Genomic DNA, 12908 nt, shown 5'->3' with positions numbered 1-12908 from the left:
AGCCGATATTCCGTGGGGTGGGGTGGGGGGGCCGGGGGCTCGGATGCTTGGATGCTTGTCACCTTTTTCATACCTGATGAGTTTGCATCCCTGACTACAGTTGCTTCAGCGTGTAGAAGCTAGTAAGCCTACTATTTGATTTGTTGTAGATAGGCACAACATGTTTCATATGCAGACCTTATTTTCCTGTTCTATGTTAAAATAAACAATTTTCAGTGGGAATTTTTTTTGGTCATGGAAAATTAGGNTCATACCTGATGAGTTTGCATCCAGAAGCTAGTAAGCCTACTATTTGATTTGTTTTAGATAGGCAAAACATGTTTCATATGCAGACCTTATTTTCCTGTTCCATGTTAAAATAAACAATTTTCAGTGGTCATTTTTTTTTGGTCATGGAAAATTAGGTAAAGGTCATTGAGAAGTCATTGAAAATCATTGGTGAAAAAGTGTATGAACCCTGCTGTTAGCTTTAGGAACATTTTTCATGTGTCTCTGATGAATAAACCTGCCTGTTACTTAACCTTTGTGTTTCTTTGCATTGACTTTTAGAGCTGATCATCACGGCAGGAGGCGAGAACATCCCTCCGGTTCCTATCGAGGACGCGGTGAAGGAGGCTGTGCCGCTCATTAGTAACGCCATGCTGATCGGAGACAAGAAGAAGTTTCTGTCCATGCTGCTCACCATTAAGGTGAGTCTTTAAACTGAGACCTGAGGCACGATGCATTTGTGGAACTGGGTGCACAATCCTTACTTTAAACTCTACAGTTAATCATGTAAACTTTATAGAGCTCCTTAAAAACAGACTTTATATTTAAGGATGAATTTAAAAGATCGTAGACAGGGAACTGATGGCTTGAGTGTAAATAAAATGATCATATCCTTTCAAATTAGAAATACACTTTTTCCTTTTTACACAACATTGTTTGGACAGCCATTTGTATTGGTTTAATTATTGTTCAAACAACCTGAGCAATGTTTTACTGTAAGGTGCACATACTTTTATACGTTTGTTATAATACATGTTTTTTGTGGATGTGTGTGCTTTATACATCTCGCTCCAGGTGTAGACTTTACAGCAAGCTTGATTATGTTTCTGGAGCTTTAATCACATTTGAACTAGACGACGGCAGGGCACTGTAGTGAGTAAAGAAGCTGTAGATAACAGGCTGTGGAACACAGTCAAAGGTATCAGGTACAGACTGAAGATGTATCTTGTCAGCAACACTGTATCTAAGCCCCGTAAACATCCTATCTTTACACCTTTTTTATCAGAGTCAATATATCGGTCTTATCTGATAACAAAGGATCATCTGTTAAAAGTGAAGCTCAGCCATATTATCGATTTCCTTTCAGATTCTGCCATCTAGTGGGCATTAAAGAACTGCATGCTTGTGTAGCCAAACAATTGTAAACGTTCGGCAATAACTTTTTTCAAATGTTTGACTCCCCAGTGCCAGTTGAACGCAGACTCGGGGGAGCCAGAGGACGAGCTGACTCCAGAGGCTGTGGAGCTCTGCAGGCGGCTGGGCAGCAACGCCACACGAGTCTCTGAGGTCACAGGCGGGCGGGACCGGTTGGTCCACGCCGCCATTCAGGAGGGAATCAACCGAGTGAACGAGAAAGCATGCTCCAACGCTCAGCGCATTCAGAAGTGGATAACTCTGGATCGGGATTTCTCGCTTCCAGGAGGAGAGCTGGGTGAGTGGGGCAGGTGGTCTTTAATCAGGGATTGTTATTTTCCTACCACAATAATCACCTTATGGCTTCTAAGTTGGAAACCACATTTTAAAAAACTGTTGTTATATATGGTTTGCTCTAGTCACTAATCTACGCATCTATAATCAACAGTCAAAAGGTTCATTTTATATCAGAATTGCTGAGGAAACTTTAATTTGACATCCAAGTTTTTTCTTATTCTGAATGTTATAACATGTGGCATTCATAGAAGTGTTTTAACCATAATATTGTGGGGGAAATATTTTAGAAGAGTGTTGAAATGTCTGTGTGCTCAACTCTGAGCATGAATCCTTACGGCCGGGTTTAGACTAAAACACAAAGTTTTAAGTAGCCACATGCTCTTCTTTTAAGTGTTTTAACAATACATTCCTTCGTCCACAGGCCCGACCATGAAGCTGAAGCGGCCGGTGGTGGTGAAGATGTACAAGGAGCAGATTGAGAACTTTTACAAGGAGCTGGCGACTCCAACGACCCCCGACAACCCGCTACCCCCCAAATAGAGCTGCTCCTCCGCCTGTCTGAGTCCCCCGTCCTTTAGTTTGCCTTAAATTGTTGTCGTTCTGTCTCTGTTTACATTTGTGGGTGTTGTACAAAAAGAATAGCCGACAGGAGAAGCTATTGTGAAATATCTGAAGACGGTATCAATAAGCTGACGTCTACTGTTTGTCTTACTGAGGTGAACAGTAATACAGAGCAGATGGAGTAGCAGTGGCTTTATGTAGGAAAATGTGTTTATTGCACTGCGTTACTTAAGATGAAATGACAGAATCAAAAAAATGAAGTTTAAATTGTGTTTCAGCATATTTCTTAATTTATTTTTGGGTTTGCCAAAGTTTACATGTTCCAAATGAGCTTCACATGAAGAAAAATGTCTAGAAAGAACAGCATTTGTGATCCAACAATCATCTCTAAATGTTTACTTGCCTACATGCACGTGGTGTTTTTTTATGCATCTTATGTTTAATTTTGTTTTCTGCAAAGGAAGCTGCAGTAACCAAACGTGGTGTTGAAATCTATCTCAGAACTAAGCATCCAAATGTTCTCGTGCTGTGAAAACACGTCATTGAAGCCATATCTCTTGCCTTTTGTAACTGTGATGTCAGATTCTGTTCTGCTTGCTTACTCGATGCAGATCGTTACACACCTGCCTGGTTCTGTGGAAATGTTTTCCATCAGTCCCTCTGTGTGTAGTCCTGCTTTGATTTTTTGTGAAATATTGTAAATATATTTTTGCCTTCATCGTCATCCATCGCTTGATTTGAGTTTACATTTTCCAGCAGTGCAGAACTCGCATGAATAGTTTTTGGGACTCAAACAAGTGCACCTGGACTTAAAAATGTACATAAATTAGATCACATGTAGCTTTATGGCCAATATATCAACTTGTCTGTGGCATCCCTTATGCATCATCACTCGTCAACATGTTTTGACCACATATCTTCAGCCTCTTTGAAGACATTACTTACGTCTTCAAAGCAAAAGTAAAATACCTTGTATATAAATGAATTGTGTATATAATAAGCAAAGTTATTGGTAGCACTCGAATTAGTGAAGGTTATGGTTCTCATGAAGTTCAGGGTAAACAACAAACTAAGGAAATGACAGTGATTCAGTGTGTCTGAGTTACCTGACCCGAAAGAGCTGTTGTTAATATCAGGGTTGAAAAAGATGGAAATCTGCATGAAGCTACAGAAAAAAGGATGCAGGCCTGTTTCTGTCAACAGACATGTGAATGTTTCTGTCAGAATAAAAGTTGATTGAGCACAATGTCTGGAATTGCTTCGACAAGACTTCTTTGAATTTGCAGAAAAATAAAAGTGACTTACTTATACTGCCGGCTACAAGCTAAATGAAAACACATGGTCTGTTCATCTTCCTGGACGGAATTGTAGTTAAGTTATTAGTAAGTATAGTACTGTGCTTGTCCTGCTACAAGTCAAAATGTCTGATTAGAAGCATGTGTGTTCAGCCGACCTTCATACAACAGGTTGAAAAGGCTCCATTTGATGTTTAGGTAATAAGGGTCCAAGTCAATTCCAATAAAGTGAAAATTCAAAAACACTTTCCAAGTTAATTTGTACATATTTGTTAAATGTTCAAGTTAAAAATAAAGGGATATTTCACCAGGAAACTAACATACTATAGAGCTCTATATGTAATGTTACATTGCAATTTCAAATAATTGTATTCATCAATTAGGCCTATTATAACAAGTCAACAAATGTAAAAAATCCATTATGTTTTTCCAGTGAGTTTTAGGCATTTTCTTTCAATAAAGAGACTAAAACAGTTGTTGATTTACTAATGGACTAATCAAATAACTCAAAAGCATTTTCATTAATGTTTTTGCAATATAGTTAATGTTTGTATTGATACATTTGATTTGATTCGATATTCACTATTTAAATAAAACAAAAGATCGTCAAAACATCTGTTCAGAAATTCTAAATATGAATGTGTACCTTTGTTCCCCATGGTCTATCACACGACATTAAAGAGACAGATGACTCGGTATGAGCGGTAAAAACTCACTTTCCTTTTGCTCCGTGCAGAGCTGCGTCACAGAGCACAATTTATTGATCAACCCTCCCTCCCTGTAGTGACACTTCCTCGATAGATGGGCAATGCATCATAGGCATTAGGCATTAGGCCCGGCCCACTGCGTGCCCTTTTCACCCCTCAGACTGCAGTGACCACCACACGACCTTTACATGACCCATGCACTCGGCCATGACCGGGTCACTGAGGGGTCAATGAGGACCAGACACACACAGGAGCAACAGTACTTAATGACTTTATTAATAATATGATTTCGAAATAAAAAACAACATTAAAATAACATGTTTTTCCTTGTTAACAACTTGCATCATATGGCCACATGGTGGCATTGTAATGCAAAGTCTTTATTTTCAAAAAATACCAAATTGTTCTGCACATCCAGTTCATTTGTTCTGCTTGGACCACATATATGGAACACATTTCGGACTCCACCCTCCCCCCTTTACCCCCAGTTAAAAAAATCAAACCTTTATAAATACAGGCAACCCTGTGCCCCTGTCACAGACACATCATGACGACCACTGACACAGGAAACATCCCGTCTGCACATGCCGCCCCCCCCCTCCACATATTTGCAAAAAAAAAAAAGTCCTCCACCTTTAAAGATCCACACAGTAGATATTCTACCTTTGCTGTATTATACATGTATTATATATAATATTGTCTCAGCTGAAATGATGCCACACTCCCACAGACCTGCACAGAGTTGCTGAGTGAGAGGGACCTGAAGGGTTTCGCTTCCCCTTTTTCTTTATTTACACCCTCAGTATTGCCCAACATAGAACTCTTCCGGATAATGTACTGATCATAAATGTTACAATTTCTAGAAGTTTCTGAGACAAAAGGAGTCTATGGCTTGGCGGAAAGTTCCTAAAAATTACTCCACCCATGAGCCTCCGCACTCTTTGCCATGGAGAAGGAGCCAATCAGAAGCACACGCCATATTTGCCAAATGTATGTATTAGTGACTACACAATGTATAGTGAACAGAGTTAAACAGCAGAATGTAAAATCGAGGAATGTGACAGATTTTAAACTTGGTGATTACATGATTCTTGCCTCAATGCTCCTTGGGAGTTGTACTTAATCAACCAGATATAGACTAAATTACTGAATCGGAAGAGTTCAATGCTAAAACAAAGCAACACTGTGCGGTAAAAACGAAAGGCAGAGCAAAACAGAGCTCCCCCCCACTTCACAACTCTATTGTTTCCTATGATGTGTTTCTTCAGGCTTCAAGTTATCATAACATAACTACATTAGGTGACCGTTTCTGGTAAAAACAATGAATGAGTTGACAGGACATGAGGCAGAAAAAATACATTTTCAGTTCCCTGAACCAAAGTGTTTTTACTCCTCTTGTCCATGTTCTGGTTCAGTTTTCCCTACTGGAAGAAGAGGTGATAAAGTTGAGCTCATCCAGCAAAAGTTTTCCTACACCTGTTTCTTGGTGTTCAGCTGTCATCAGAATCCTGACACACAAAAACATACCGGAGACTTCCCCCATAACGTTTGACGCCTAAAATAGATCCAACAGGCATGTTTGGTTGTGAATAATAGTGACAAATCATGCCAAATTAAAGACAATTAAATAAGAAACAAACGAAGAAAGGTTGGCAAATGAAAAAAAGAATCAATTCATATCGTATTGCATGTAAATATTGTATAAAATCCTTAAAAATACAGTTCAGGTAACTACGTAAGTACTGAAGTCATCACAGCCAAAAGTGCAGAGGTCCATAAATAAAACATTGACTGTGGGCAGACAGTGGGGCTTCTCTCGAGTCCCCACGTTACCTCCCCTTCTCAACCACCGCAGGGGACTGAAAGAGTGCCCGGTCAAAGGTCAGAGTTCATGAACGAGGACTTTAAAGTTCCCACATCGATGCACAGAGGAGAGGACAGGAAGGTCGCTTTTTAAAATCTCTCCCGTCGCTGACAAACACACTCGCAGATGCAAACGCACTCACACAAGTTGCAAAGTTCATTCTCAGTAATTACGGCCTCACGGAAGTTCAGTTGTCAGAGGCACACCTAGAGAAAAGGAGAGTGGGGCCGGGGAAGAAGTGAGGGCAGGGGGGTTACTGCAGGGCACATAAGGCGGCAGGAATCCAGGTTATTTTTCCATTTTTGAGACATTTTCTGTGTTCAGACGGCGTTTACAGTGAGGGAGTGTGTACATGATGAGCAGGCAACAGAAAAAGAGAGAGAAGTATTAAAGCTATCGAAGCGTCAGAATAAAAACACTGTCGGTAAGGAGGGAGGGAATCCCTCAGTGAAGGTTTGTACCAGTGTGTGTGTGTGTGTGTGTGTGTGTGTGTGTGTGTGTGTGTGAAGCCTAAAGGGGCCACAGGAACTAACACACCAGGGGCCTGAATCAAGAAGCAAGCTCACCTCATTGGCTTTCTTTGGGTGTTTTCTGGCTTCCCAAAAACACTGGGGATCCTGGAAACCGGTCTCAAAAAGCTGGCTCTGTTCACCCACATTATGTGTAACAACAAGTCAGTATTTTAGCACAAACTGTGGAGATCTCCTTTTTGGAAATGTTGTCAGTGCAGTAGCAAAAAGTTATATTCAGTGACTTAAGAAAAAGATATAAAAATGTACAGTAGATGTAACAATATTTACATATATAACATTAGTAAAGAATAATGCTCAAATAATGCAATAATCAACTACTAAATGTAATAGACCATGGCTAAAAGTGGGCATTATTGTATTGGCTTTATTCTCTTTTCTTTATCAACTCCATTATTAACATGTTCAAGAGTGATAAGAAATAGATAATGGTCATTTGTGCTTCAGTGTTTGTCGATGAAAAACTAATTTATAAGTAACACTGTCTAATGCAAAAAGCTGAAGAGTACCATGTGTACACGAGAAGGACATTTATCTCAAATGATTGCTCATGATTCTACGGCCACAGCAAATCAAGGAGTTGGCTGGCTGGCAGCTGTATATTTGAAGAGGTTAAACATATGGATACCTGAAACTTGGATCCTGTCAGTGCAAATTCAGTTTAAATTGTTTGAAATCAGTGCACAAGATATATTAAACTCTATGTATCCACAGCAAATAAACTAAAGATGTAAAAGATGATCTCACCAGTTTTACTTCCTTTGGAAAGTGTCCGCTACATAGGTGTGATAATGTGTCATAAAAGACTCAACATTAGTTCACAGTCTTCTAGAAGCTAATTTTCCATTTGAGAATACAACTTGTTAAAATTAAGATACCATTAGGGAGTTTTTCTCTTGACTCATGATCAGGGTCCATTTCAACTAATTTGTGTTTGTGCTAGAGTCATACCTTAAATGTCTTCTTTAGTTAGCATATAAAGCTAAGTGAGTTTACTGATGAGTAAACATGTTGCTTTGTGCTCGGTATTACTAATCGTTTACAGTGAGCCAGCTTTGTGAGACTGTCCGCTTGGTTAAAGTTATCGGCCAGAACTCTGAACTTACTTCATGTTTCAGGCCTCTGAGATATCCATTTCAGATATTTAGGGAAAGAAAACACAAGGAAGGTTTTCTTTAGCTTATGTTTCTGCCTACACGACCCTTTGTGAATGCTCTTCAAGTTCCTGGTAACTTAGTATCAAACACTTCACCCGTATTTCTAATTCTTCCAACAGCTTGAAGAGGGAACCCCGACCCTATTCAACGACAACCGTCTCACAAAACACACGAGAAAGCTGAAGCAACCGTTACTAGAGCTAATGAATGTGATCAACTACCACGCAGACCTCTTCAAAACACTGAACCTAATCTCACAAAGCAGGAAGATGAAAACATGAAGACCACCATCAGGGAGATATAGCAGTCAGTGCTAAAAGGACAACAGCCTATAAAGACACTGGAGAAGGAGAAGCAGGGATGGAAGCCGTTAAGACAATACTGGATTTTCAGGCATCCCTTTTAACACTTGTTTCCCCGAGGGGGGTATTTGGGGCGGGGGGGTTTCAATCTGTGTGACCATGGCTAACAGAGTGCACACCCCCCCTCACACTGCAAGTCGCAGAAAAAGGCACTAGAGTGGGGCTGTTGCTAGCCGTAGAAAAGTAAAAGCGATATACATTCATAGCTCACAGGTTATCTTAACCGCGGTCTGGGAATAAATACACAAAACACACTTGTAGAAAAATAAAATGTAAAAAGGCGTGGCCCCTATTAATTTTTTTCTTATTTTTGGATTCTGGGAGACAAGTATGGCTACTTTTTCACGGCTTTTTAAACCCCCTTCCCACCCTCCCCTACCCACCACTTAGAAGGCAATTCAGGAGTGATCCTCCACTGCTCTGGCCGCGAGCAGTCGAGCCCTTTCATGCACGCCAATTTGAGAAACAGGGAGGAGGGATGAGGTGAGGGGGCTTCAGAGGGAGCGGGGGGGGGCATTGGTAGGAGGTCAAGGCTCAGCTTTCAGTGTGAGGAAGTAGAGGAGAAACTCAACAGAACATGTGTTCAGACAACAGAAACCTCATGCAGGAAAGACTCACACACAGCACACGTCTCAGTGTTATGTGTACAGTGATAGGAACAGAGACAAATTCTGGGTACCAATTTAGTTTAACCCCCCCTTTACGATTTATAATAACTGCAAAGACTTAAAAGGTTTATAACACCCTGCAATGTGGTTATAAGCAGCATTTAAAGTGTTCATTAAGAAACAGTAGCTGTCAATGGTTTGTATTTTTCTATAGTGCTCATTCATTATCAGTTAAAAAACAAAATAAAAAAGTTATAGTTGACTTACCTATATCTGCTTACAACTACAATATAGTATTTATTCATGATTTATATACTTCTTAAAAAATGTTATCGGGTGGGGAGGGTTAAAGTAAAAGATGACCTGAATGTGTGCGTGTTTGGCCTGGTGTGAAAGCGGCAAACTGACTGTTGTTTGTGCTCAAGCTTTCCAAAAAGAGAGAAGTCGGTACCACAAAGACAACATCTCCTCCTAACCCTCAGCAGCGATCGAATGCACGCACACCCACACACTGCACAGTCAACACACACTCGACTTAAAGAGTATGTGGAGAGAGAAATGAGCTCCAGCTGACGGCAGGGGGAAGGGGACTGAAGTGTTCTGCCGAGTAAGGAGTGTGCGTGTGAAGGGGGAGGAAGAGGAGGAGGAGGAGGGGAAGTATTGGGTTTGCAGAGGCGGGAGTGCAGGAGGGGGTGTGGGGTGCATACCACAGCTTTGCACAGGCTCAGTAATATAGAGTAGTTGATATCCTGACTGTAGGCGGAGTTCAGCCGCTCCGCTCCTCCTCCTCCTTCAGTTCCCCCCCCAGCGTCACGTGAAGGCGGTGTGTCTTCATGTGTGCTTGTGTTTGTTCGCGTGTTTCTGTTTGTGTGGTAGTTGTTCGGTGGTTCAGTCAGGCCTGTGAAACAGCTGCGACGTGATGTGGTTGCTCCTCCTCTCCTTAAAAAGAGGAGATGGTGGCGCGTCTACCTCCGCCGCCTCCATCCACACCAGTTCCCACTTCCTGTCACGTGGCCGTTGCCTCCAGGTAGCTCTGTAGTTTGCGGACGGTGGACTCGTCCAGTGAAAAGAGGTCAAAGTCAAAGGTGGTGTTGGTCACGTTGAAGTGGCCCGTCTCCTCGATCAGGTTCACAATCTGAGAGCAGAAAGTGATCAGTTATCATTAATAACCTTCAAATAAGCTGGTCCATCAGATCACTATATTGCTGAAAATAACTCAACATATAAAAGTTCAAAACTTTCAAAACCTTTCTAAAGAAAGCAATTTAATGCTTGTATCACGGCCACCATAACAGTCTGATTGAAATCAGAAGGGACATAGAACATTTCTCACTTTGATATCATTTTAATCTAATGTATTTCACGTGGCCTGGACCCTGAAAAGGTGACAAAATAAAAAAGACAAATAAATAAACCAAATAAAAATGATAGATTGATTAAAGTTGAAAGTCCCGCAAGGAGACAACAGATATACATACAAGGTTCTCCACTTTTCAAAAATGCATTTTGTATTTATTCCTTTTATATTGGATAAGTAGTTCCAATGCAATTTCTAGAACTTGACTTATTGAAGTATGGCATGATGTTTATCCTGTGATGGACAGTAAGAAGTTCAAACACACACCTGCTGCAGGACGTTCCGCTCCCTTAAAGCCATCAGTCTGCGGTGGAGGTCCACCAGCTCTTCCGTGTACGCCTGCAGAGTGAGCATGGTCAGAGTCAAACAGGAGCTAAAGAGGTCACAGCTTTTCATTCTTGATTGAAAAGTAAACTTCTGTATGAGCATTACTCAGGGTTCCTGCAGGTTTCACCAACTCAAATGCAAGACTTTTTAAGACCACTTTGAATAGAATTTAAGACCTATCTCACGGCAAGAAAGTATGAAGGAAAACTGCTATGAAAGAAGAAATACGTACATGAAATGTATTCATGTTCAACATAAGAACATTGTACAAAATGGTATAAGAATGCAAACTTAAATTGATTATAGTCTATTATCAATTCAGGTTAAGAAACTAGTGTTGCTTGCATCCTATTTTAAAAAAGGCATTTATTTTTATACTCTACTAAAATGAAACAAAAAAAGGGTTTGATTCTATTAATTTTGTCTTTTTTATTGCACTTTGGCTGCAGATTCCTGTGTAGCTTCAGATCTGAGTTGTCTTATTAGTAAGCCTAATTTATACTTTTGTAGCAACACTATTTTTATATAATGGCAAAGAAAGGATTCAGAGTCTTTTCTTTTTTTCCTGTGTCATATGTGGCAGCACTGTTCAAGGTTTCTTGAAAACATTACCCACTGTAGTATGTGACGTGTGAATAAACTCCAACTCTTTATCAACAACACTGTTGTGTAACTTCAGTTAAATACTTGTATGTGTGTAGATTAGAAAGAGGTAAGATAAAGGATCTGCAGTATTTTATGAAGTATTCATCGTACAAAGGTCAGTTTTAGAAGTAGAAGTGTGTATTTACCTGTCAGTAATGGCTATGCCTCTCTATTTGGACTGGTAGATCTCGGCAGAGTGGCAACTTTAAAAGTAGCTCTCAGTTCAAAAAAGGTTGGGCACCCCTGTGCTAGATCGTTTACTTCCTGGGTTTTAGGCAGCGGAAGTGACGTAATCGTGGAAGTAACTTTTTTCTGCAACTTTTGTATTAAAGGTTTACCCTAAATAGAGGTTCATTAACGAATAATGAGATCATACTCTATAACAACATTAAAATGTGTGAAATATACTTACATTTCAATAATAATAGTTTGATTATTAAATAATTAACATCTAAGACGGTGGGTCCGACCCTTCCTGACCTTAGACTTATTCCAATGTCCGGTCGAACCACACCTTCTTTAGTTTTGACACCTCGGTTAATATCTTTTACCTTTTTCTGTAAGTTCTGGTGACTATTAGAAGGGAGCCTAACCCCGAGGGTGCCGTTCTAGAGGTGGGGCACCCCAGTTGTACTAGTGTTTCCTGCCACTCGTTTTTTAGGGTCCTGGTGTGCTCCTCGGATCAGGTTACTTAGGACGTCTCTCGACCCTGGTTTCATTGCGCGCTTTCGATGGTAGTTCATTGTGTGATGGTGGCGGTCCCCTGAGTTTTAGGACGTCACGTCTCGGCACCAGGGGGACGAATTCTCGGTCGTGTCAGGCTCCGGCAGAACTTCAAACGATCTCTCCGTAAATATCTACTAGGTCTCTCCTAACCCCTCCTAACAGTAGTACCAGTCTACTTTGGTTTTATATGAAAAACATTTTGAGTTGATCTGCACAAACCTCCTCCTTTCCCTTACGACCAGTCTCGTAGGTCTCTCGATTTCGGTGTGGAATGAGACTAAGAACCCCAACTTTCTTGTGAGTACTCGTAATGCGTCCGACAACAGACGTTCCAAGTGGTTCGAGCTGTAGTAGGAAATTTCTCGTGAACTTATCTTACCTCTGGTACAGAGCACTCTAATACTTCCACTGATTGGACGAAGGTAGCCCGTTCTGAACTTTCTAACGTACTTTGCATAGACCAAGAATAGTCGTACTGTTACTAGGGTTTGTGTGGCGGGCCCCCGTGTGCTTCCTCAACGAAGCATTTTTCGGTAAAAGTTCCCAGGACCTCACGGATCGGTCAGAGGGTCTAGAGTTGGGGTATCTTTCAGACAACCTCCCTTCAACTTTCCAGACACCAACGGTGTCGCTGTCGGGTTGTAGTGACGAGATCCTCCTCTAGACGGACCTCCTCACCGGGTTTTATGGGTCGTTGTCACACACTTTGGGAACACTTCTGAATGTCTTTTGCAAACTGGAGACAGTAACGGTGTTTTCCCATAATTGTTTCATAACTCTACTTGAAGACAATAACCTGGTTTATGAATAAAAGGTGGTATTAAACGTTTATTTAAGAAATTTTTAGTCTTGTATCACTAAAAGACCTAAAAAAAAAAGAAGAAAAGAATAAAACAGAGGAGTATAACTCCATAATTGGATCCTCTTTAATGTCCGGAGTAGACAAAATTCACCCTCCTTGAACGTGTTGAACCACCCGACTGCTTTTTGAAAAAACGGGGTGACACATATATATATATATGCCATAGGATTTACAGAAACCCAAAATAGGTGTTTACGTTGTGTTTATCC

General features: G+C 40.7%; 2 protein-coding genes across 2 annotated transcripts in view; one reads left to right on the top strand and one right to left on the bottom strand.

Moving 5' to 3' along the window:
* The first annotated feature begins 546 nt into the window (after positions 1 to 546).
* On the top strand, positions 547 to 3799 carry LOC104953650 (long-chain-fatty-acid--CoA ligase ACSBG2-like). Its single transcript, XM_010780620.1, has 3 exons — positions 547 to 689; positions 1453 to 1699; positions 2120 to 3799. The coding sequence occupies exons 1-3, from the start codon at positions 639 to 641 to the stop codon at positions 2236 to 2238; spliced, it is 417 nt and encodes a 138-aa protein (XP_010778922.1). The 5' UTR covers positions 547 to 638; the 3' UTR covers positions 2239 to 3799.
* Positions 3800 to 4516: 717 nt separating this feature from the next.
* Positions 4517 to 12908, bottom strand: part of mllt1a (MLLT1 super elongation complex subunit a) — a gene marked incomplete at its 5' end in the record, with an annotated part of 13673 nt that continues 5281 nt past the window's right edge. Inside the window, 2 exons of the mRNA XM_010780621.1 lie at positions 4517 to 9917; positions 10407 to 10478. Coding sequence (XP_010778923.1) covers positions 9789 to 9917; positions 10407 to 10478 — 201 coding nt within the window. The remainder of the gene's footprint in view (positions 9918 to 10406; positions 10479 to 12908) is intronic.

The sequence above is a fragment of the Notothenia coriiceps genome, unplaced genomic scaffold (genome assembly GCF_000735185.1).
Source record: "Notothenia coriiceps isolate Sejong01 unplaced genomic scaffold, NC01 NC01_scaffold00022043, whole genome shotgun sequence".
NCBI classification, from domain to species: domain Eukaryota; kingdom Metazoa; phylum Chordata; class Actinopteri; order Perciformes; family Nototheniidae; genus Notothenia; species Notothenia coriiceps.
This window is presented reverse-complemented; position numbering and strand designations above follow the sequence as displayed.